Genomic DNA, 25,970 nt, shown 5'->3' on the forward strand with positions numbered 1-25,970 from the left:
TGCTGAATCCAAGAGCTTTCTTTGTGCCTTGTGGCCTCCATTCCCTCAGCCTGGTTGTGTCAGATGCAGCATCTCTCTCTTCAGAGTACTGCAAAGGAGATACGTCCTGTTTTCAGCGTCAGCTCTCAGATGGAAGATCCTCGTGGGCAATGTTACAAATCTGACCATGAAGCCTAAGTGACAGTTGCTGGGAGAGGCACATTGACAACATAAGGTCACTGAGGTACCAAGTAACTGAGGTTTACGACGCCCCGATGGAACCGGCGCAGTAGAGTAAAGCCGAGGCCTGAATCCGACACGAGGCGCAAAGCCTGGCAAACCAGATCACTGACTTCCAATTTTTGGTCTCAAGTGTGGTTTGGCACGATATCCTGTTCCAAGTAAATGTTGTAAGCAACGCATTACAAACTTAGTCAGTGGACATCGCAACCACTACTACTTGGATGAGAAGCTGCCTTGATTTCATTGTGGCCTCCAGAGACACCAGATTTGAAAATGCCATCACTGCTGCCAAAGAAATGGCAGAAAACTTAGGAGTTGAGCCTGTCTTCAAGGAAACAGGCATTCATCAGAAGAAGAGACAGTTTCGTTACGAGGGCAGAGATGAAGTGAAGGGAAGCTTGGAAGAAAAATTCAATAGGGAGGTTTTTTTTGCTCACTAGTTGACACTGCTCAAGTGTCCATTGAAGAAAGGTTCAGACAAATGAAGCACCACGAATAGAGCTGGGAGTTTTTGTAGCTGCTGGCAGATAGGAAAACATTCTTGAACAATTGTACAGACCTTCACTGGATGCTGACACATGGAGAATGTTTGGACATCAATGATTAAAGACTTGTTTGTCAAATTAGACAACATTCATCACATTTTGCCACCCGGGAAACACTCTCCATTCGAAGTTCTCCAGTTCATTCATGATGCAGAGCTGAAGGACACTTTTCCTAATGTGTGAATAGCTTGAGGATTCTGCTCACGCTGCCATTCACAGTCACGAGTGGTGAGTGCAACTCTTCGAAGATCAGGCTAATTAAAACATATCTTTGTGCGACACTGGCCAATGACAGACTGACATCACTTGCTATTTTATTGCTTGAAAATGCCACTGGCCAATCTTTGAATCTCTCTGAAGCTGTGCTTCAGTTTGTGGGGACAAAGGTGAGAAAAGTGACCTTTTGAACTAAGGGAATAGGTTTAAATTCTAAGACTGTCACCTACTGTAACACTAATTAATACTGGTTCACCCAATGTTGGTGCACAGTTCAATTTATTGATTTTAGTATGTTTCAGTTATTCTTAGAATTAAAAAGTTTCTATAAGCTTAGAGGAAACAATTTTTTATTTGGTTATATATGGCATGAATAAATAACAGATTTACAGATTCTACCATGCACATTTATCATCTTATATGACAGGGTTAAAGAGTGTATGCAAATCGTGCATCAAAGTTGTGAAATGGGCTACAAATACAGTAAAAAATAAGATATTGAAAAGTTTAACAAATGGGGTGGGGGGAGCGCCAAAGACACTCCTCGCCTGGGGCACCATTTGGTCTAGGGCCAGTCCTGAGCACAGCTGTACTGCTGTAGCACCATAGTGCAGATCCTTCCTACAGTGAGAAACGGGGTTTTTCCATTGTCGTAGGAACTCCACCTCCCTGAACAATGGTAGCTAGGCCAATGGATGCATTCTTCTGTCTACCTACTTTGCATCTATGCCATCGGTTAGATTGTCATGGCTATGGTGCTCAGGGTTGTCAATTTTTCCCACCCCTGAGCACCACAGCTATGTCGACCTAACTATTAAATGTAGACCAGGCCCCAACCTCAACTTCCACAGCTACATTTTCAAATGATTCAAAAGGAGAGGAGGGAGGGCAGCCAAGCTGAAATTCTCCCTCCGTCCTGCCTCCCCCCCCCCGGAACAGTAAGCACTAGGATCTGTGTCCAATATGAAAGGGGCAGTCCCAACAGCCTTTTTCAGCTGTGACAATGCTAAAGCTCACCCTGCTGTCCACTGAAATGGTTTCCTTGTTTTGCTATTTGCTGCTTGTCGGAAGCACTCAGCAAGCAAACGGGGATCAGTTCTTCTTTCAGATCCACAGGTGCTTTAGCTGCTAAGATTCCTCCTAAGATGCTGGGTCTCAAACTAGATTTCTTCTGCTCCCTATTTTTCCTGTGCTGCAAAGCTACCACAGTGTGTAGCTGGTACAATGGTTTCTGGCCCCTGGGGCAGGCCAATTTGTTCATTGCAAACAAACAGCCTCCAAACCATTTTTCTCATCTGTGCTATATCTTTAAAGGGAACATCCACAGACTGAATTTGTAAAACACCTTTCCTGGCACTGATTACGCAGTTATTAGCCATAATCAAATCCAAGCCAAGCTCAAATCCGATTAGCTCAGCCACTATTTCAGCCACCCAGACCTCTGGCTTGAATTCCAGAGGTCCAATCTTCAAACCCAATTTTCCCAGTTTTTGGATGGGTTTCATTGCCTCAGTCACTGTCTCCATTTGAGACCAAGGAGGGGGTTCAGTTATGGATCCCCTGTCCCCTAGCTTTTTTAACAGGTCTGGTTTAATAACTATAATATTTGAGCCAGTGCCAATCACCACTGTGCATTTTGCAGATCCTATTACACACTCAATAGCCAAACCCCCATGTTTGTTCAACTGCGCACATTGAAACGAAAACTGAGGGGCTGATGTTTGTACCCTCCACCACCCGTTGACCCTTCAGCGTGGTGTTCCACCATTTCCTGAACTGAGACAGAGGCTTTCACTACACACTGGTGACAGTCTGTCTTGACCTGAAATACAGTTTTAAAAGTCCTTCTTGTTGGTGGCCAATTTTGTCAGCATTTGTCAGTATTAGCATTTAACCGACTGTTTCCTTTAAATTTTGTATTATTGCCAATTTCCCTTCTTTACAAACCAAATTAATCAGTTTTTCTAATCGTTCAATACGGTCATGAACCAGAATAGAATCCCCTCTTTCATCATATATATTAGACACAGAATGGTACTTACAGGGCTCCTGGCATTCAACTTCTATCTTCCTCACTATCAGCTGTTTCCTCTATTGGTGCATTGCTGCAAAGAAATGTTCGAGTTCTGTGGGAAATTCCACAGGCTCTCAGAGTGTCTTTGGTCTCCTTTCACTGATCTTGATCTGCAAGTCCAACTCCAGCTGATCATCTAGAAATTGGTCCATCGCCAATGTATCCTGGAAGGCCTCATTCCTATCTGGGTATGCTACGAGCACAAGCCTCTGCAGGTCCTCTGCCAGATGGGGTTTCTTCTCTCTTTCTAGCTGCTAGCTGCATTCTGGACAGCTCAGATTGATGGCTAGCTTCAAAGTGCATGACCAGGGCTTGTACCAGGTCTGGATAACTCTGTCTCTTTTCTGCAGGTAAGTTCTGCAGCACTTTCAGAGCTGGGTCACCCACCTTGGCTGCTAGTAACCCCCTTTTCTGTCCATCTGCCATTGATTTGAGCTATAATGTTGAACTGAGCCAAATAAGTGTCCTAGGGGCTTTTCCCCTCCCTTTTGCATTATCTGACCTGGGACAGGCTGAACGCTCCCCTCTGGGCCTTTGTAGATTACAAGCGGCGTGAAATCTGTTGCAAACATCTGGTCTTACCCAAGTCCTCTGGCTGACTCAATTTCTCATCCAGGTGGCTGCCTGCCACTGTGTTCTGTGATATTTAGATTTCCTTCTGGAGCCGAATTTTTCAACTTGTTAAGTCCTTGCTGCAATTCATTTCAGTTAGCAAGTTCCAAATTGGCCAAAGCCTGTTTGATCTCCACTATTTTGTGGAAAAACTTCTGGTGTATGGCAGTCAGACTGTTGGTCACCTCATCAAGCCATTTTACCATTCCAACCCAAGCGTGTTTCCCAGTCTCTCGAGGCACTTTGTAGTTGCTCCTCCAACAAGGATCTTATCTCATCCTCCAAATTTTCTCTAAGCCCTTTCTTGGAAATCTCTTGTTTTAGGCCTTGTTTTAATTTCTAGTGGCCATTTCCGATTTCTGTAGGCATCTCCATTATTTGTTCCATCTTGGTTCAACAGGAATACCATAATCTGTATCCTTGGAAACTGGATCCTACTACTACTGTGCATTTTTTGACCCATGTGGCTAGTCAAAATTCAGAGCCCCGGCCATATTCCAGCTCAAAGTAGAATTGATGGAGTCTAGTATTTTCTTTGATGCAGTCTTGTTTATGTACAAGGAATGTACAAAGTCCTGCTTCTCTGAACACAGGAGAAACCAAGAACAAAAGGAGCTGTTTCTTAGTTTATATCCCCAAGCCTCTTTTAGCCAACAGACCCCAAAGCTCTCTTTGTGTGCGTCACACTGTACTCACTAGCTACTACTTGGCTTTCTTGCTTTTTGCCTCTGCCTCTCTTTCTGTTCTGTTTGTTCTCCCTCCCCTCATATGCACAACACAAACAATACTCAGCAAACCCCCTCTGCCCTCTCACTCCAAGCTCTTGGGAAGGTTCACAACCCCCATTTATCTTAGACCTGGTCTACACTTAAAAATTAGATCAACTTAGCTAGGTCACTCATGACTGAAACATTTTGTGCCTGGAGGACCACAGTAAGTTTGAACTAGCCCCCCACCCCTGGTGTAGACATTGCTAAGTCAATGGGAGAATTATTCCACTGACCTAGCTATCACTTCTCAGAGAGGTGGATTAACTACATCAATGGAAAAACCCCTCCTGTCAATGTAGGAAGCAGCTACATTATGGTGCTACAGCGACACAGCTGCAGTGTTGTATCTGTGTCACTGTGGCTGCTGTAATGTAGACATGGCCTGTGTTGGGAGGCTTCTCATTAACTCAGCCTGACAGTTACATTCAAAGAAGGGGACATTCACACCCAGTCTCAAAGAGGTTTCTGAATGATGCAGTCACCAGTACCTCTCAGCATAACAATAATAACACTATCATACCATACGCATTCAATGAAGGTTAAGGTAGTAGCTGCCATATGTCCACCTCTGTAATCTTGTGAACTGGCACAGGCATGTGGCGGGTGGGAAGGCAGCACATTCTGCACCTCCTGAAGTCAATGAGAACATTTCACTGGCTTCATTACTGGATCAGGCTCTATATAGTTCTCAGGCTCACCCCAATATTTAGCCTAACATTGCAATTTTGCCCCATGAAAGGGATGCAATAATAATGTGCCAATCAAGGAGACTTCAGAAGATGCACTTTTACGCTTTTCTAATACTTGAAATCCCCAAAACATGTATATTTAAAAAAATCTGCTCCCTTGAATAAATAGGCCAATAGACTATGCAATGATGTGATGATCTGGGATGTATGTATATATTTTAGCTGCAGCCTCAGTACAAGGAATGAATATTGAAAAAATCTGATTCACAAATTAGAGTAAAGCCAGATCTGTACCAAACCTTCCAGTTACCTAGTTTGTGATTCAGGCAACCACATGAGCAATGGGTTAAGCCGAACCACACTCTGGGGCCTTCGGTGCACTATAGCAGTGTCCACACAGGACAATACTGGATAGCAAGCTAGTGCACTACAGATTCACACCTGGGCTTGCAGCACAGTAACTTGCCATGTAGACAAGCCCTAAGCTGCACACCTCAGGAATAACTGCAGGAGGATTCGCAAAAAGAAAAGGAGTACTTGTGGCACCTTAGAGACTAACCAATTTATTTGAGCATGAGCTTTCGTGAGCTACAGCTCACTTCATCAGATGTATACCGTGGAAACTGCAGCAGACTTTATATACACACAGAGAATATGAAACAATACCTCCTCCCACCCCACTGTCCTGCTGGTAATAGCTTATCTAAAGTGATCAACAGGTGGGCCATTTCCAGCACAAATCCAGGTTTTCTCACCCTCCACCCCCCCACACAAATTCACTCTCACCCATCTAATACAAAAATTTCCTCCTACTTCCTCCTGGTGGATAGTAATTTACTGCTGGTCTACACCAGTGCCAAATTACTACAGCTCATGTCCCCCCCATGCTGGCTCAGCTCCTTGGCCATTGAGTGAAGGGTGGTGGAGCTAAGGCTTCATCCCATCCCCACCCACCCACCAGTTAGTGGGACAAGTAGGTGAGTAGACCTGCTTTTCCTATATAGTCAGATCTAAGGACTGTGTAGCCCCAGGAGGGACATAAGTGAGTCCTTAGTCCATGGGTATGCTTCCTGTGCCAAATTATTTTATACACTTACCAAAGCATGCTGTTTCTGACCTACGAACTGTCCCGTATAATGTTAAACAGATATTAATTCATGGCAAGGAGAGTGTGTAAACCCTCTTAAATGTGTCAGACAGGAAATGATACACAGTTAGCTCCCTCCCTTCAAGGATACAGCAAGGACTGTTTTTCAGCTTTTTGTGTAGAAGCTAAGCTCTTATCTATAAATACCATCTGCAGAGCTTGCAACTACAGAGCAAAATGCAGCACAGAGACAGATGCCTTTGAAATGAGGTAAAATCATCAAGATCAAGGTGGCACCTATGTGGGGAAGCAGCCTCCACATTTCCTCATTTCTAATTATCACTGTAACCTCTAACAATGCAAAACAAGAAGAAAGAAGATGCAATAAGCAGAACATAGGCTAAGGGGCCGATCTGTATTGCAGAATGTTTTCTTCTAAAATTCATTAAGATTTTTAAGTTACACAGGGACCAAAAAGCATCTGCAGCCACAATCCTTTTATTTTAATGTTCCTAAGCCCTCTAAAAACAACTCGCGCCAAATTTGGTATGCAAAGTGTTCCTGGGTTGAGTCTTTGAACGCCAAATTTCAGTGTAGAGTGAGTAACAATCACTTATGTATAAGACACAAATTGGTCTCTGCACTCATGAAAGAGACTCTTGAATTGATAGGACAGACACTCCTCTTCTGTGACACAGGCACAGGGGAACAAACTGGTGAGTAAATGCAACAGGGAGCATGGATGTGGGAGACATTACAGTTCCAGTGCATATTTGTCCCCTGCCCTGAAGTCCATGGAAGCCCTCACGCAAAATCTCTGCATGCTAGAGACCCTGCAGTTTGAGGGGTCATACCAGGGCAGCTGGAGGGCACAGCTCTAGAGAGCATTCTTCAGGGTGTGTTCCCCCTCTAACCTAAGATTTGCTAGCAGAAATTCTTGAAAGATGATCCTTGTCTATATTTTAATAGCTCCAAAAGATGTTTTCCAAACACATAAGCCAACATAGTTCTTGCTCTGAAGAAAATTAAAGATCAAAAATGAAGGTGAAATATGGGGGAAAGGAGGCATCCCACACAGAATGTGAATATAGGCCTGGTCTCTATTTCTGTTGGTTTGTTTGTCTTTGTTTTGTTAAGTTATGGAGGCAGAACTGGGATACAGTGAATAGCATGAGAGAGAGAGAACTAAGAGAAAACAAGAGTAGAAAAAAGAAAGGAAGGAAAAGAGAGCTCCACAACTCAGCCACACGCTGTATAGGGTCAAAATTAAATTTCCTGCAACTTGGCTTAATTACAAATAAACTAATGACAGCATGACATAAATTCCAAGCTCAAATCCCCCTCCCCCCAAGTTTCCTCCTTAAGGACTGTTGGTGCTTACTGGCTTACGCTGTGTAATTGTGGATGCCACTTCACTATAAATGTGTACACTGCATGCTATGTTGTGTATCAGACCCTATGCCAGCTCTGCCCAGAGAACCACTCTCACCTCCTTATTTCCCAGGTAGTGTTAAGGCACCCACTTCCTGTAATGGGTCAGCAAGAATCAATCAGCATCTTTGCAGGGTTCCAATACCTTCCAACAGGGTGGGTCAAAAGACCTCAATCACTGCATTTGGGAGCTAATATAGAACAGTACCTATAGCCATGCATGGAAATTACAGAGAGGAGCTTTACTAACCTGTGTTTGACCCAAGTATCTGACTCATTGGCTTTTTCTGTGTAATTTTCAGGAAGAAATCCTCTGCAGCCAGTCCGGTGCGAGGTACCAATCACCCAGCCATCACTAACATCGGATTGTTGTGATCGGTCAACATATATCAAATCTCCAGTATTCAGCATTAGTTCATCAATGTTCTGAGGCTTGTATTGGAAGAGTGCTTGCAAGATCTGGTGGGTAATTTAAAAAAGGAAATGTCTTCAAATGCATGCCAGGTCTCATTTCCAGAACATTAATGTTATCAGTGATGGAGCATTTCAGAGAACAGCTGCTTAACTATGTACCGTAAATTGTTTCTCTATTTTTTTTAATACTGTAGCTTATTCTTTAATGACATTTTTCGTTATCATAGAGAAAAAGAGTGTAGTGGACTCTTACACTATATATAAAAATAGACGTTTGTTCAGAAAAATCTCATTTTCTGTAACAAGTGTAGAATAGTTTAAAAAAGACAGAAATATTTGTAGGTATGTTTTCCATAATTTATAATTATCTGGCATATGAAAAAAAATACTGTAAGTTTCATAGTGTTGCACACTAGGCTATCTCTTGTCTTGTACTTAGATTGTAAGATCTGTGGGGCAGGGACTGTCTTTGTGTTTTGTTTGTACGGTGCCTAGCACAATAGGGTCCTGATCCTTGACTAGGGTTCTGAGGTGCTACCATAATTCAAATGATATGCTGTACTGCTCTGGTTGAAAAATGGTGAAAATGTCATGAAAAAATTTAGACTTTTTAATGAAAAAACTTCATTGAAAAGTTGAAAAATGTTGACCAATTTTAATCAAGAATCATTTGAGCAGAAAATCCTCAGGGATATAGTCATGCCCTACATTAGGGTATTCAGCCCTTACCGGTTTTTCCAAGGTAGGTACAGTCAACTAACTTATGTTTTTACAGTTATGCAGTGATCTTGCCTGGAAAAATGCTGGTACTTTCAAATACTTCATGCTTATTTTCTGTCTTCTTATTTTCACACTCCATAATAGTCTAAAATTAAGTTTTCCTGTTTGAGTTTGGAATTAGATCTGACTGGTCTGCATATCAACAGCCACACAATGTCGCATGGTTATCTTCCACTGATTTGAGAATACAATTTTTCAGCCAAAAGAAGCACCTTGCATTGTAATGTATACTGAAACTATGAGTTATGCACACTTTTTTGTTCATAAATAAAAAACAAATCTGCTTTAGGAAGGCTTTTAAATACATGACTACAGAAGACTAAGTAATGTTGAACGCTGTACCTGGTAATTTACAAAGCGCATATCTCTAGAATACAGAGCAGCTGTCCAGAGACAGCTTTGTCCTGGGTTGATAGATTTGGCTAATTGTTCCAAAGTCTTTTGATGGTGAGGATAAAACTTATGAGCCAGGGTAAGGTGCAGCTGCTTTGTGCAGGGTTTCACGCGGCAATCTAGGAATAAAATAATAATCCTATAAGGTCACAAAATGAGGTGAAGTGTACCTAGGCTGTTTATTTAGCACCATGAAGCAGAATTTTATTCCATAGGCTTCTGCACAGTATATGAAACAATGTAGTAATCAAAGGCAATCTTTCAGACTATTACACTATTTCCAAGTGAACATTCTTAATCTGGTGATGTGCACAGTTCACCCTTGCTCTAAAAAAATATTTCATTCTTTCTGGTTCACCAATGAATACTCCCTTATTTTCTTCGACAAAATATTGCTTCTCAGAAATGAAAATACCATCAACCAAATCCTGCTAAGCCATCAGCTGGTGCATAGTCCACTTGGGTTCTGCAGTTGCATATAACTCCATGGACCCTGAGAGAGGTACTCTCTCTCTCTGTCTGATGCAGCTGCATAGTGCCTATCCTCCATGATCTCATGACCCCACCCCAAACTCCTTTGCACATTTGACTCCTCTCCTTTCCCTGCAACTGTCCTGACTGCCAAACATAGAAATCAGAGTGCTGGAAGATGACATATGGGCAAAGGGGCTGGACCTAGGGATGCTGGGGGTGCTGCTGCACCCCTTGGCTTGAAGTGGTTTCCATCATATCCAGGGTTTACAGTATAGTTCAATGGCTCTTAGCACCCCAATTATACAAATTGTTCCAGCCCCCCTGCATATGGGGAGGCCGTGCCTCCCAATTAGGGTAGCGAGCTGACTGTGAGGAGGAGGTGGCATTACAGCTTGGAGAGAATGAATGGGACACATGGTCAAGAAGAGGTTGCTTAGATAATGGCTTTGAAACAGCCCCCTCCCCTTAGCCCACCTTTCTCTCTCCCACGAGGAGATAGCTGGAACCCTTAACCCCAAGGCTATCTCTTTCCCTTCCTCACACAGGAGCAGTACTGGGTGACTGGAGCCCTAGGCCTGCAGTAACCTCTGTTATCCCTGGAGCAGGAGAAAGGAGGTCAGGATCTATGGAGATTGCTTGGTGGGAAATCCATGGCTCCTACCTGCAGAACACTTGTACGCTGATGTGATGAGTGCTAAGGAAAACTCAAAGAAAGACAAATATACAGATCAATCCCCCCCTTGACCTCTTTTGTATCAAGCCTTATTGCACCCATTACTGTCTATATATTATAAGACTATTTATAATACTCATCACTGTAACATCCAAGAACATACCAGAGCTGTACTGCAAAGTCCTTATTGGACTTCATAGAGTCTTCAGTTCTTCTCCCTTCCCCAGCATAAGAAACATTGCTTTGAATATATCCCTACCTTTCCCTCCTCTTCTTATTGCAGTGTAAGATGGACCCAGCATTTGGCCTTTTGTCTTTTGAATTACACTTACAGATGCTTAACATTAGTCTTTGGCATTCTTAGCAATATTTATTGATTTGATCTGTGACATCAATGTAGGAAACTTCTATTTCAGTATTTCATGTCTCACTTATGCAGTTTTCAACGATCACTGCGAAGCACAGGTCCCTGAAGGGAAATCTGTAACTCAGTAACAAACTATGAGAGCTGACTAGTCTGTGGGGGCATTGCAGGAATTCCAGACATTTACAGATCTGTTTGGATGCCTATCTTTCTTCCTGCCTCCCTTTCGTCACAGCATGACCTTAGTAACCTGAATGTCACCAAAAGCCAAAGGGGCCCATCACCTTCCCACACTGCCATAACTAAAGAATAGAGCTAGAGGATCTGACATGATAAGGCTTTGGCTGATGTATTTCTTCTGGACTCATTTGTTTTCTCTTGCATTTCCTCATCCATGATCATAAAACTCACCATTATCCTAAATTATGTGCCAGGCTTCAAGTTTAAGGGTGGTGAAGTTTTATACTCTCTGTCCCTTTCCATTTTGGAGGCTCAGAACATTAATACTTCACATTATGCTTCCAATTTATGCATTAATTTATTTTTATAAAAAACCCATGACACCTACTAAGGTAACCCCTTGACCTGAAACTGCTGTTTAGCAATGCAACACTGAACAGACATCAAGCCTGCCTCAGAAACCATGGAGATGACCACAGTTAAGTGCCTAAATAGAGAGAGATACACAGTATATATATTTTACAGATAAATCTACCCAGTAATTGCCTACAGAATGTTACAAAGTGAAGGCTTTGCTTAGATTTCTCAAAGATAATAAGAACACCATGAAGTGTTTCTATTAACTGCCATTTTATGTGTCTGGCTTTTGGGAAAAAGAGATATCTTAGGCTGATACATTATGTCTGCTGGGTAAAATAAGAGAGAAAGCAGGGCCCCCAACTCTTCTCATCCCCTGCCCCTCACTTTCCCCAAGCATGATTTTTTCAAAACTTTGGGGCAGGATGGTTGCATGAAGCGAATACCAGAATCTGATCTGAGCCCCATCAGAAATTCAGGAGATACTTAAATTACTACAATTTCCAATTGACATTGATGGTACCTGCCAAGATTGAAGCCTCAGTAGCAAAAGCCACAGCAAACTCTTTGATGACATTTGCATGGGCATCATTAATGAAGAAACCAAGGTAGCTGACAGACGAATGTAGTGATACAGAAATGACAGGTGGGAAAATATTTATAAACCTGTCACCAACTTTCTTTAGGGCTTCATGCAAGAATTCCACTTTCCGGTCTTCACACTAAAAGAAAACATATGGGGAGCATGCATTACAAACCATCAGCGGCACCCACTGACTCCTAAACAATTCCTACTGGTCCGTATCCAAACCATAAAACCACTACCATCGTTCGGTATTAGTTGGCACTCTGGCTGGCAGTCACAGCAGAAAGAACAAGTACTGAAGATTCACAGAGTTTACATTACTTTCTTATCCCCTGAAATATTCCACCTAGGACGGGGTTGAGATACATTGTACGGAAGCTTGACAGTGCTGCTGCCCATACATGCTTTCTGTGGTTAATTCAGACTTTGACATCTGACACCTTGCAAGAACACTCTACATGCATTACAAATTAATAAATGTTTATTTCCTATAAATGTCGTTAATGGCCAACTAGTTCCACGGTGTTTGACATTTTGCTATGACACTTGTTCTCTTTATTTTGTAGTCTCAGCAGCATTATACAGTATGAAAGTATAATGAATATAATTTCTTTGTCCAACTGCTCCATCGCGGCACTTTCCATATTGCTTCAATAGATCGTTGTCTAAGCTAATGGCGAAGAGCTGCAAGGATGCTAATTTGCAACTTTGCCAGCAATGAAAGGTCTCTAAAACTTTTACAGATCAATATAGTTTTAGTGATACCCATGCCATTCTTCCACTGAAGTGTACACATTGATCCTTTGGGGGGATGCTGTTTAAGACTCATTCTGTAGAGAGGTTTCAGAGGAGCAGCCGTGTTAGTCTGTATCCGCAAAAAGAAAAGGAGAACTTGTGGCACCTTAGAAACTAACACATTTATTTGAGCATAAGCTTTCGTGAGCTACGGCTCACTTCATCAGATGCATGCAGTGGAAAATACGGGGGGGGGGGGGGAGATTTTATATACACAGAGAACGTGAAACAATGGGTGTTACCATACACACTGTAATGAGAGTAACCATTAAATTAGGCTTGAATAAAGACTGGGAGTGGATGTGTCATTACACAAAATAAAACTATTTCCCCATGTTTATTTCCCCCCTCCCCCCCCACTACTGTTCCTCACACGTTCTTGTTAACTGCTGGAAATGGCCCACCTTGATTATCACTACAAAAGGTTTTTTTTCTCTCCTGCTGGTAATAGCTCACCTTGCCTGATCACTCTCGTTACAGTGTGTATGGTAACACCCATTGTTTCATATTCTCTGTGTATATAAAATCTCCCCCCTGTATTTTCCACTGAATGCATCCGATGAAGTGAGGTGTAGCTCACGAAAGCTTATGCTCAAATAAATTGGTTAGTCTCTAAGGTGCCACAAGTACCCCTTTTCATTCTGTAGAGAATATCTCGATATTCATAGGGCGTATTATTTAGATTATATTATCTTTAGATTCAGAAAACACTCTGATCACAGGTCAAATTTTCAAAAGTGCCTAAGTTATTTAGGAGGCTAAGTTCCATTTTCAAAACTGACTTAGGTACTTAGGATCTTAAGTCTCATTGATTTTCAGTTGGGCTTTGTCTACACTGGAACTTTGTCTGCAAAACTTTTGTCATTCAGGGGTGTTAAAAAGACAACATGTTAGGTTAAAAGGCATGAACGACAAAAGTTTTACTGACAAGAAGTGCCAAAGTGAACAGCACTTAGTCGGCAGGAGTGCTCTTCTGCCGACTAAGCTGCTGCTGCTTGTCGGGAGCGGAATTTTTTTGTGGGCAGGAGAGCTCTCTCCTGCCGACAAACAGCAGCTACACTGCGCACCTGTTAGCGGCTTGGTTGTGTCACTGAAAGCTATGTAGTGTAGACATAGCCTTAGACTTAGGCTACTAACTGCCAAAGGACAAGATAAATCATAGATAATGTAGACATTGTGGACAACTAGTTTAGACACACTGAATTATATTGAAGCAGAAAACAGTTGCCTGGTGTATGTAATTGCTGTGACTATCTAATATGCAGCAGTTAGTGCATAAAAACTCAGTGCAAAATTACCCTCCTGGGTAGTTTAGGCTTTACAAAGATATTTTGGTGCCAAAAGCATCTAGGTGAATTTCCTGCTTAGGAGCTTTTGAAAATCCCCCTAGGTACCTATCAGCATCTTTAGGCCCCTAAGTCTGTAAATCTGTCTCTAAAGTACTTTTGAAAATAGGATTTAGGCTCCTAAGTCACTTACACACTTTTTAAGATTTTACTCCATGGCAATACTAAGGTATAGAATGTGAGCTGCGATGGGCAGGAGAGCAAATGGAGCCCCAGCCAAAGCAGGAAGAAAAAGCAAAGAGAACCAGCTTTTTTTCTATACCTATTTTTAGTATGTGAAACTTTCTCAACAGTGAGCTGAGAGCAACTACTGTTCTTCCAGTCAGCATCCAAAAACACTGACAAACGAATGCACAGAGGATGTTAAGTAGATAATATGGCTGAGGGTTTGCTTTTCTGTGCACACTGCGTATGCAACTGCTTGCCTAATTTGTATGCTCAGAAGGCAAAAAGAGATACTATTGACCACTTGCACGTGCAAATACATGATTTGCAAATACAGCCATGTTAGCTGCATGTACAAATTAGGTGTGCAGTTGCACTGACATATTCATACATAGAGTTTAAACGATCAGACCTCAAAAAAGCCTAAATCCAGCCACTCTGCTCTCATGAGATTTGAAAATCTCCCTCTAATCCCTACTTCCAGTTCATAACATTTGTTGGCCTGATTATTCCTCAATATCCACCATCTGAATATTTTTATTGATATTTGTAAATGTAGAGGGGAATAAATGCAATTACCTTAGCCTGTGTCCCAGCATACTTTGTGATGGGATACTGTTGCTGGGTTTTCAAAACATGACATTTATTTGAACACACTGACCTTTGCATATTGAATTCCTCATCCATATAATTTTTACACACTACCATTTGTGCTCCTTGCAGATAGAAAACAATCACACCTGAGTTTCTCCAATTATGCAAGGAATTATTAGTGCAAAATAATTGTAAGAGCAAGTGAAAATACATGCTCAAGAGAGCCCAGATTTCAATCTTAATTTTACATTAGCATGTTTTTTGTGCTCAATGGAATTGTTAAAGGCTTTCTTACCGTAAAGAAATCACAAAGAGTTATGTGTGGGAAAATCTCATGGGCTTTGTTTCTTGCACATTGGTTCTTGCTCTCTTTCCAAAATTCCTGCAGTTTGTCAAGCAAGGGTCCAGTTGGGCACAAATAGAGCGCGTACTCCTGAGGGATTGGATCATCCAAAGAAGGATCATTACAATGAGAGTGCAACCTGAAATTGAGAGTGCATCGCACAGGGTAAGTTAAGGCACGATTGTGTACACATTCCTCCGTTGCTCTGGTGAAGACATCCACAATAAAAGCAGAGAAAGAAAAGCGACCAGTCGTTACATGAGCAGAAATTCATAATGAAATAAGAACAGATTAAAACTAGAGTTAGTCAAAAAATTCCCCCTTATGATATTTATTGATGGGATGAGGTCTTTTGGTTTTTAAATGAAAATTTTCATTTTTTTTTACATTTGAAAATGAAAACATAATTTTCAGTATTTGAAAACAGAAAACTTGTGGTATTGTTTATTTGATTTTCTCCCCCATTTTCTATTTTGCCATTGGAAAAGGGAGGAAAAGGGGTGGGGGGAGCAAACCACCAAAAAATGAAAAAAAAAAAATTGGAAGGTTGTTTTGAAAAAATAGGTTTAAAAAAAATCCTTCAAAAAACAATTGGCATTTTTATCCACCTCTAGTTAAAACAACAACAACAAAACAAAACACCCCCACCAAAAAAAAACCCAAAAGAAAATGCATCAACTGAAATTAATAAATCATAATCCAATCTGTAATAACAGTCATTTTGCTTTGGGAACTGCAGCACGATCCGCTTCTGATTTTTTTCAATTCAGAGCATGAAGTAATTTCTGATGGAGCTTGTTTTGTAGCCTATGTTGACCTGGACATGTGCTGGGATGAACATGCAATCCACCACTTGATCACCACTCTGGTGTCAGAAGTATATGCCACATATCAGCATGGTTTGCAACACATGGACCCAGATCCAAAAAATCCAGAACCACCTTCTTTGTAGTATAAACTCTAAGTAAAAGTCATAACTTGTGTCCTCTCAGCCTTGCTGGAAACACAACAAAGAGGAATATACAACAATGCATATTTCAACTGTGCAATGTTCTCATTCTAAGCCTTTGTATCTGGATGATTAACTGTATTTGCCTCACATTGCCCCACTTGGAGCAACATCAGTTGCTTTGTAGGAGGCATTGCTGGTGCTGCGTGCTCTTTTATCTCTCTTCTGTGTCTCACAAATATCAGCACAGAGCGTGGGTTTGAGATTTGACTCAGGTCTGGTCTACATTTAAAAATTAGATTGACCTAGCTACGTCACTCAAGTTTGTGAAAAATGTTGTGGCCTGAATGGTGTAGCTGGGTCAAACTAATCCCTTGTGTGGTCGACAGAAGGATTTGTCTGCCCATGTCACTGCTGCCTCTCAGAAAGGTGGAATAACTACATCAACCGAGAAACCCCTTTCCATTAACGTAGGAAGCATCTACACTACGACTCTCTAGTGGCACAGCCGCAGCCTTCCAGCTGTGCTGCTGTAGGGGTATAGTGTAGACATGCCCTTAGATTTGGGATTTAAATTGCAAAATAAATCAGCATCAGCAACATCTCCATATTCCATCACCTGTGTCTCAAGCTGGAGAAAAAAATTCGGATGACCCAAGAATAGCAATTGACATTACTCATGGTCATGCCTATCCTGGATTCTTATTTTTAAAACCGTAAACTCTTAGCCATTCAGCTTGATTTTATAGCCTTTTCCCACCTGGGGTTGTGTTCCCTCCAGTCAATGCCTTTTAACCTAACATGTTCCAAATTCATTTACAATTGTAATCGCTCTGATCTTGAACACCTCCTTTTCTACTTTTGCCTCATGGGCTGAGTATCTAAGCTTTCCTCTCCGATCTATAGTCACCATCCAGTTCCGTGAGAGCGAGAGTTTTTTGTGCACGAATGGAGGTGTGAGAAATTGGACACATTTATTACATAATGATTCCTCACAATCCTCCCTTCTTTGACTATGTCAAAATTAGGTGATCATGACAGCATCCATCCCCCACACCCACAGGTTCTCTCATGTTCCATAAAATAGAACCATCATCTAGGAAGCAGTAACTCTGCTCTTACTTTGTGCAAATAATTTTATGCCTACAAGAAACAAGATCGAATAAAACTATTCCCATAAAGCAAAATAAAGATGAGTTCAGATTTAATTTCATTTTTATCATGAAGTCTGCTAAAGCCAAATCCCGTGGGGAAACAGCCCATAAGCAGCTACATTTCATTCAGTTTCATGTGAAAGTACTCCTGGGGGAACTGTAAATTGTTTCATTCTTACCACTTTGAAGCCTCTTCTGCTGTCTTGTGTCCCGTAGCAGCCAAAGCTTTTTGCCTAAGGAAAATAAAGTGGATTCACCATGAGAAAAGAATAGATGCAGTAAGACAGCAAATTCTCCTTTGAGTTCTGGAGACTTTTTCTTAATACACTGTATAAGCATGATTTGTACTGTATATGGGCCCACATTATTATCAGAGATGAGTCAAACAAAATCTCAGCTCCAAACACTGTATTTGGGCAGAACCAAAACCTTAGATCCAAACACTCTTATACTTGGGATCTGGAAATCTGGATCCAAATTTTCCCAAAGGAGTCAGTGTTTGGTTTCTGCCCATTAGAGAGACAGATTTGAGCCACAAGTTCAGGGATTTTGGTTCAGGTTTGGTGTTTTGGTTCAGGTCTATCTCTAATATGTAATTACTGTTCTATGGAACCAAATTATACCCAAATTCAGTTTCTTTTTCTATCAGGGCAGTATGTTCCTGCACATACACGTCTTTGAGACTGAGTCGAGTTTCTTGGGGTGGGGGAGGTGGGGAGAAGACCAGCAGAGGAACTGGAGATTTCAGCCTGGCCACAATTCTAAAACTCACTATGACTCGTGTGTTTCTTTTGCTACACCCAAGAGACAATATTTGCTACACTTGAAACAAGATTTTCTGCCTGTTGGGGTCTTGAAGCCAAATTTGTAACATTTAATTCCCTTCTGTTCAAGTTCTTATACTGCATCCACCCTGTAGTATCTGTGCACCTTCCAGCAGCACATTAAACAGTGCGGCTGATCTCATGTGCTTTTTTCTGTCTTCTTCGCCCCAGGGAGAAAATTGTATGTGGATTTGTAAATAAAGAATTAAACATGTTACTTATGTATGACATGCTGTGTCCTTTTATTACTGAAGGCTCAACATGGCCAAAATACAACTCTTAATCTTTCCCCCAAGCCCTCCCGCTACTTTCTTTCTGAGCACTGTGGACACCACCACAATCCTTCCTGTCACTCAGGCCAGTAAACTGGGTGTCAGCTTTGAATGACTCAGACCTCTCTTTAGGACCTTATGTCCTAACTATGTGCAAATCTTGCTGATTCTTTCTGCACAACATCTCTAAGGTATGACCTTTCTCATCCATCCTCACCGCCAACACTCTCGTCCAGGCTCTCATCATCTCATGTCTTGATTACTGCAACATCCTTCTCTCTGGCCTTGACAAATGCAATCTTACCCACTCATATCCATTCAGAATGCTGCTGTGAAGATTACTGGTTGCTTTAATCATGTCACCCCTCTTTTTGCCTCCCTCCACTGGCTCCCCTTTCTCCATAGCATCACGCATAAGCAACTTGTTTTCACTTCCAAGGCCCTTCAGCAGCGATCCCTACCCTACCTATCATCTCCCATACACTATCAAGAGGTCAGCTCCTGCCTTCTCTTTGCCAATGCCATCCTCCGTCAATTTTCAAATGAGCTTTTGTTCTTTCTCCCATGCAACCCCCAACTCTTGGAAATGCTCCCGCTCAACATCTACAAAGCCAAATCATTGCTTTCCTTCATTTTCCTCCTTAAAACTATCCTTTGCCATTAGGCTTATAGAAAACTTGACAGATGGCTAGGCAGCTGGGGTGCTGAGACCTCTGCCTACCATACCAATCAGCATTGTCTCATTGTTTCCTTGTGCCGGTCTGTATCTATCTGTTGTCTCAGCTCATATTAGGACTTTAAGCTTATTGAGGCAGCAACTAGGGTTCTTCTGTGTTTGTATAGCACCTTGCCAGGTGGCATCCTGGCCTGTGACTAGGGCTCCTGTGCACTTCCACAAAGCAAATAGTAGACAATAAGGCAATTTAATGCAAAAATGGATCCTAGGTCTACAAAGATCATTCAAACAGAAAGGAGAAGAGTTCTTAAATATATATATTTTAAAGTACTGTTTTAGAAAAAGAATAAACTACCAGATCCCTGTCTGGAAATGCTAATAACAATGAGTACTCTGTAAGCCTGGGGTTAACGTGCTGCTGAGATTCTGCCTGATTCCCATTTACACGAATGCTCCTTTAAACTGCTCCATGTAAAGGGGCCTTACTGTAAAAGAGATTATGGCACTGCAGCTCTGAATCATGTAAGATCAGGCTATCTTAAATATATATATTTTAAAGTACTGTTTTAGAAGAAGAATAAACTATCAGATCCCTGTCTGGAAATGCTAATAACAATGAGTACTGGTTTGGGCCAGGCCAGGAATGCTGAATGGCTGAAATCAGGAACTGAAAACACATGCAAAAGGTTTAAAAATAATAACCAAAGTTTCTAAGCTCAGAAAGTTGTTCGGTTCAAATTTTAGGCAAAAATCCAGGCTACTTTTTAAATTTTATCCAAACTTGCTCAACACTTTGACTATTTATCTAACTGTTTCCTTTACACTAGAAAGCACATATACAGTCCATAGGTAGCACCACTGTGCTTTAAAGATTTGAAGAATTTAGACTACAGAGCCAAAAATTTTCAAAACTGGCCACTCGTTTTGGGTATCTCAGTTTTGGGATGCCCGATGGGAAAGACCATGAGCCAGATTTTCAGAAGACCTGTGTCCCCAAAATTTCAATTGACATATAATGGGAGCAATGGGAACTCAGTACCTCTGAAGTCAGGCCCAAGGTGTCTAAAGCTGGCACCTGAAAATAGAGGGCTCTTTAGAAAATTAATTCAATACTTTTGATACTGACATAGTTGCTTCACTGGTTGGTTTTATTTTCAGTAAGAAGCCAACATATATATATATATATATATATATTAAAAAACAGATTATGAAGATGTACTGTAGTCAGTTTTAAATTCACATTGATGGATGCTTATTTCACTCTCTGTCTCTCACACATGCACACACACACACACACACACATTAAGGAATTTGCAGGAAAGGGAGTAAATTTTTGAAGAATGAGATTTTCACATAGGAAAATTAAACTGCCCAACTGTCACTGAGTTGAGGACCTAGATTCCCCCATATCCCTTTGAAAATCTCACATAAAATGTGCTTATCCCATCTGAAGATGTTTGGGGGAAAAGTGACCTTAATACTGCATTTTTCTTTAATGCAGAGTCAAATTCTGCCCACAGTTACACTGCTCCCTCACAGGGGTTGCCAGTATAACTGAGGACAGCATTTGTATTTTTCATGGAGCTACTATTTTCCCCTCTTCCCTTTGGCATGTAATTTTTTAACATGATCCTAAACGGAGAAAAATTCTTTATGGAATAAAAAGAGTAAAAATGACAGTTATATTGAATAGTTTTATATATTTAAAAACAGGAAGACAATGTCTTGTGAAAAATAAACCCAGTCTCTAATGTCGTACATATGGTAAGATGCCTTTGCTTTGTCGTAGAACCCAGCATAGGCTAAAAGGTGTCTTTAAACTTAACTGCGTTACAGCAAAAGTGATGAATGAAAAATGTGACTCGTTTTTGGTAATACTGTGGGAGATAACTGAGCGCATCAAGTGTTTAATACATTTTACAATCTCTCAGCCCAAAAGTGGATAGTTTTTAGATTTAGATATAATAAATGGATGCACTGTAGGTTTCTTTTTAGGATAAGATTAATACGCCACAAAATGCTATAAATTAAGCCCAAAGCAGAAGATCTTATCCACATACAGAAACATCCCTGTCAAGCTGTTGCCTGTTTTCTCTATTAAAAATGCAAGCTGTCTGTGTTCAAATTTTTATGAGAAAATTCTTTTAATATATTGAGGTAACTTAAAAATACTACTCACGCTGTATGTGCAGGGAATCCCATAGATAAGAGGGATTCCAGTAAAGCACAAGTGCTTCTGTTTCTGACTTTGTTCAAGACCTTCGAATATAGTTGTGTTTCAGCCACTGCCATCTCTTCCACTCCTCCTGTGAATGTATGTTCAGTACAGGCAGAAATTAGTAGAGAGAGAGAGACAGAGAGAGAGGGAGGGAGAGGCAGCTAAGATAAAAAAACCTCAAAACCCTTGTGATCTTTTTGACAAAAGCTGATATCCTGTTTTCATAGCATGTTAGTCTTTGCACTTTTACTTTAGGGTGGTTGAAAGGCAAGAAATATATGCAGTCTTTGTATGCCTGCCGCAGACTGTAGCACAACAAGACTAACCTAGTATATGTCCACAGTATAGCACAATGCATAGTAAGTGCAAATTTGCTTACAGCAGGGAACTGAATCTCTCACTTTCAGATCACCATTTTAAATGCACCCCAAGGCAGTAATGAGCCAGTGAGCATGAGCTGTTGCCATGCATTGGTTGTCCAGCAGCACACGTGAAATAAGTTGGTGGTCTGAACCTGGTTCTTAGCGGACAGATTTCCGCCTCACAGAACCAGCACCACAGCTGGGCCTCTTGTTGGCACCCCCATCAGACAGGCTAAGAACTGAATGAGTATGGAGGCTGAAATAGAATTTCTCCTTTAAAGGTGGCTCCTCCAGGTCAGCTTCAAAGCACATAGGTTAGGCAGCATGGGAGAAATTGTACTTCCACAGCCTGAGCTGCTCTTGGCAATCAAGCACGAAGACCAATGATGTACTGGGTAAACTAAAGCATTCCCTTGATGACTCAGCAGCAGGGAGAGACAGGATGTCAGACTCTCCAGTTTACACACTATAGAACGAGTTTAAAATGGCCAGAGATTGCCCAGAAAAAATCCCCACATGAGGGGAATCTCCACTGAATCTCCTCTGCCTCCTGTGCTGCCATGTCCCTCCTGGCACAAGGGCGGGGGGGCTGGGGGGGGGGCAGGGTGTATATCAGGGGCTGGGAGAGGGAAAGGGTCATCAAGGAACAGGAGAGGGCATGGTAAAGCAATCCTTTGCTATGCCTGATTCTCCACTGCTGTAAGGTTCCTGAGTGATGCAAGTTGAAGATGCCTCCACACCTCAAGCTGGAAACGTTAAGTTACGCCAGGTCCTAGTGGCTGAGGATCAGGGAGTTGTGACTAGTTCCCTAACAGCCTCCCCTCAGGCATAGTGGGGAATCAAACCCAGGTCTTCCGAGGCTGAGCTCAGGGCAGCCAAGGATCAAACCCATGATCTTGCTCAGTACCCTAGGAAAAAAGAGAAATATTAGTCATTTCCATGCGTAGACAAGCCAATTCTGCTTTCACTCCTGCCTCTAACTGAACCAAAACTGAACCTTTTTGAACAGTTTTTTTTCTTTTTTCTCCTTTTTTTTAAATGCCTCTGCTTCCTAATTCCTGCAATGACCAGAAGCAGAACTGCCAAAATAAGCAAAAAAGAAAAGGAGTACTTGTGGCACCTTAGAGACTAACCAATTTATTTGAGCATAAGCTTTTGTGAGCTACAGCTCACTTCATCGGATGCGTTCAGTGGAAAATATAGTGAGGAGATTTATATATACACAGAACATGAAAAAATGGGTGTTTATCATGCACACTGTAAGGAGAGTGATCACTTAAGATGAGCTATTATCAGCAGGAGAGTGGAGGAGGGGAGGGGGGGAGAAAAGCCTTTGTAGTGATAATCAAGGTGGGCCATTTCCAGCAGTTAACAAGAAAGTCTGAGGAATGGGAGCGGGGGGGGGGGGGGAATAGTTTTACTTTGTGTAATGACTCAACCACTCCCAGTCTCTATTCAAGCCTAAGTTAATTGTATCCAATTTGCAAATTAATTCCAATTCAGCAGTCTCTCCTTGGAGTTTGTTTCTGAAGTCTTTTTGTTGAAGAATAGCCACTTTTAGGTCAGAAATCGACCGCTATTCCTACCTACATGCCTCCAGCTTTCACCCAGACCACACCACACAATCCATTGTCTACAGCCAAGCTCCAGGATAGAACCGCATTTGCTCCAACCTCTCAGACAGAGACAAACGCCTACAAGATCTCTGTCAAGCATTCTTACAACTACTATACCCACCTGCTGAAGTGAAGAAACAGATTGACAGAGCCAGAAGAGTACCCAGAAGTCACCTACTACAGGACAGGCCCAACAAAGAAAATAACAGAATGCCACTAGCCGTCACCTTCAGCCCCAACTAAAACCTCTCCAATGCATCATCAAGGATCTACAACCTATCCTGAAGGACACCCTTTGCTCTCACAAATCTTGGGAGACAGGCCAGTCCTTGCCTACAGACAGCCCCCCAACTTGAAGCAAATACTCACCAGCAACCACACAACAGAACCACTAACCCAGGAACCTATCCTTGCAACAAAGCCCGTTGCCAACTGTGTCCACATATCTATTCAGGAGACACCATCATAGGACCTAATCACATTAGCCATACTATCAGAGGCTCGTTCACCTGCACATCTACCAATGTGATATATGCCATCATGTGCCAGCAATGCCCCTCTGCCATGTACATTGGCCAAACTGGACAGTCTCTACGTAAAAGAATAAATGGACACAAATCAGATGTCAAGAATTATAACATTCATAAACCAGTTGGAGAACACTTCAATCTCTCTGGTCACTCGATTACAGACCTAAAAGTGGCAATACTTCGACAAAAAAAACTTCAAAAACTGACTCCAACGAGAGACTGATGAATTGGAATTAATTTTCAGACTGGATACAATTAACTTAGGCTTGAATAGAGACTGGGAGTGGATGGGTCATTACACAAAGTAAAACTATTCCCCCCCCCCCCCCGTTCCTCAGACTTTCTTGTTAACTGCTGGAAATGGCCCACCTTGATTATCACTACAAAGGGTTTCCCCCCTCCCCCCACTCTCGTGCTGGTAATAGCTCATCTTAAGTGATCACTCTCCTTACAGTGTGCATGATAAACACCCATTTTTTCATTTCTGTGTGTATATAAATCTCCTCAATGTATTTTCCACTGAATGCCTCCAATGAAGTGAGCTGTAGCTCACGAAAGCTTATGCTCAAATAAATTGGTTAGTCTCTAAGGTGCCACAAGTACTCCTTTTCTTTTTGCAAATACAGACTAACATGGCTGCTACTCTGAAACCTGCCAAAATAAGGTAATAAAAGCTGTTCTTGTCACAAAGGTGTCCTGACTACGAGGAGGAAGTATCAGAAATATTGTACAACCTCCTTTTCTTGTAAGAGTTCAACTCCCATCTTGCAGAGCCAAGTCTGAATAAGATTCCTCTGAAACTTTTGAGATTCTCCCATCATTAGTAAATGCGACTAACCTAGTCTAAAATATTAGCACTCTCATTAGGGAAGCCACAGTCTCTCAGTAGCCCTGTCTTCACTTCTACATACCAGCATGGCTTTTCAGCTTGCTTCACAACCTCCCGTTCCCCTTCCATCAAAAAAAGAAAAAAAAAAAATGATCAAAACAAGATCATGACTATACTGTTATTCTGACCAGGATTTTTCATTTCAGCTGCTCCATGAGCTTCTGAGTTTAGAGCATGTGGAATTTTCTCATTGGCTCAAGTGCACAATTTTCAAAATTATGGAGGTGGAATTCTTTTCATAGTTAAAATGCAGATCTATCCTGGGAACTATCTTTTGGTTTGCTCTTTGCCTCATGCCTGCTGGGTGCATTTAGCAAAGAGCACACCAAATTCACAAAGAGCAATGCAACCAGGTAAAGGGCCTACTGTGCCAAACTGACTAGCTTTGAGGGGCTCATTCACCAGAGCCCAGAATTCTGGCATATGCTTTTCTCCAGCCACTTTATTTAGGATAAATGGAACAAGCAAGCACACCTGTGACTTAATCTTTGGAGCGTTTCCTCTCAGACAGGTTCACAAAAAGGTTTACAAATACCACAATATTACCTTACCTGATTACACTGATTAAAAGAGTTGCTGAGTTTTTGCCTTCCTGGTATCCATAGCTATGTCATCCTAGGCTACCTGATATCTATGACCAGGCTGAATTACACAGACTACAGTAATAATGTCATTTGTTACAGTGGTTGAGCCGGCAATTCTGGGTGGTTTGATGAAAATATTTCCTGAGTGGTCTGGTTTAACAACAACTAGATTTCGCTCTGGCTTATTGCTATAATGAAAAAAGAACATATTTTTGTTTTTAACGATGACGTCTCAAGAAGAGGTGAGTAACACCCTACACCAGAGTAAATAATGATTCTCCAACATTTTGTAACTGTATGTCATGTGTCTTAATGCTGTTTTATTTCCAGAGCAGCAACACATGTAGCAATGAAGGTATTCTTTATGTTCAGAAACCATTTGCAGTAGTATGCTCTTTCCTTATTTCTGCCCTAAAAACAGCAGTTTATTCAATACCTCTTGAAATTTTTAGTTACCAGGAATGTCTATTATATCTGAGAAAATGAGAGAAAAGTTGTATTTTGATAGATAATGCTCTGCTAGATGGTGAAAAGATATTCTACGTTCCCTAAAAGTTGGTGGCAAAGCTGAACTATACTTTGTCCAAGGCAAACATTTCCTGGGCCTGATATTCTGGATTTACAGCACACTAGCTCCTCTGACTTCAAAGCATTTACTCCTGATTTACACCAGTGTGAGTGCAGAATCAGACCCACTATGTCATTGATTGTACAGAGCTTACAGAATCAGATACCGAAGTTTTCTGTATCCTATACCTTCCTGTTAATTTTAAAATGTAAGGTTTA

At 41.5% G+C, this 25,970-nt stretch overlaps 2 protein-coding genes across 3 annotated transcripts in view; one reads left to right on the forward strand and one right to left on the reverse strand.

Moving 5' to 3' along the window:
* Positions 1-22,322, reverse strand: part of UBASH3A (ubiquitin associated and SH3 domain containing A) — a 38,946-nt gene extending 16,624 nt beyond the window's left edge. The window contains exons 1-7 of one of the 2 annotated variants that reach the window (XM_048865768.2): positions 22,306-22,322; positions 21,165-21,291; positions 17,393-17,446; positions 15,063-15,249; positions 11,805-12,003; positions 9,183-9,352; positions 7,897-8,105 (exon numbers count right to left, since the gene is read on the reverse strand). In XM_048865768.2, coding sequence (XP_048721725.2) covers positions 7,897-8,105; positions 9,183-9,352; positions 11,805-12,003; positions 15,063-15,249; positions 17,393-17,446; positions 21,165-21,277 — 932 coding nt within the window. In that variant the 5' untranslated portion in view covers positions 21,278-21,291; positions 22,306-22,322. Of the gene's footprint in view, positions 1-7,896; positions 8,106-9,182; positions 9,353-11,804; positions 12,004-15,062; positions 15,250-17,392; positions 17,447-21,164; positions 21,336-22,305 lie in introns of those variants that run through there. The other variant, XM_075132548.1, reaches the window with a different exon arrangement.
* A 3,086-nt stretch (positions 22,323-25,408) lies between these two features.
* The window catches only part of TMPRSS3 (transmembrane serine protease 3), a 34,078-nt gene continuing 33,516 nt past the window's right edge, over positions 25,409-25,970 (forward strand). The window contains exon 1 of the mRNA XM_048835427.2: positions 25,409-25,426. Coding sequence (XP_048691384.2) covers positions 25,409-25,426 — 18 coding nt within the window. The remainder of the gene's footprint in view (positions 25,427-25,970) is intronic.

Source organism: Caretta caretta, chromosome 1, assembly GCF_965140235.1.
Source record: "Caretta caretta isolate rCarCar2 chromosome 1, rCarCar1.hap1, whole genome shotgun sequence".
Taxonomy (NCBI): Eukaryota; Metazoa; Chordata; order Testudines; family Cheloniidae; genus Caretta; species Caretta caretta.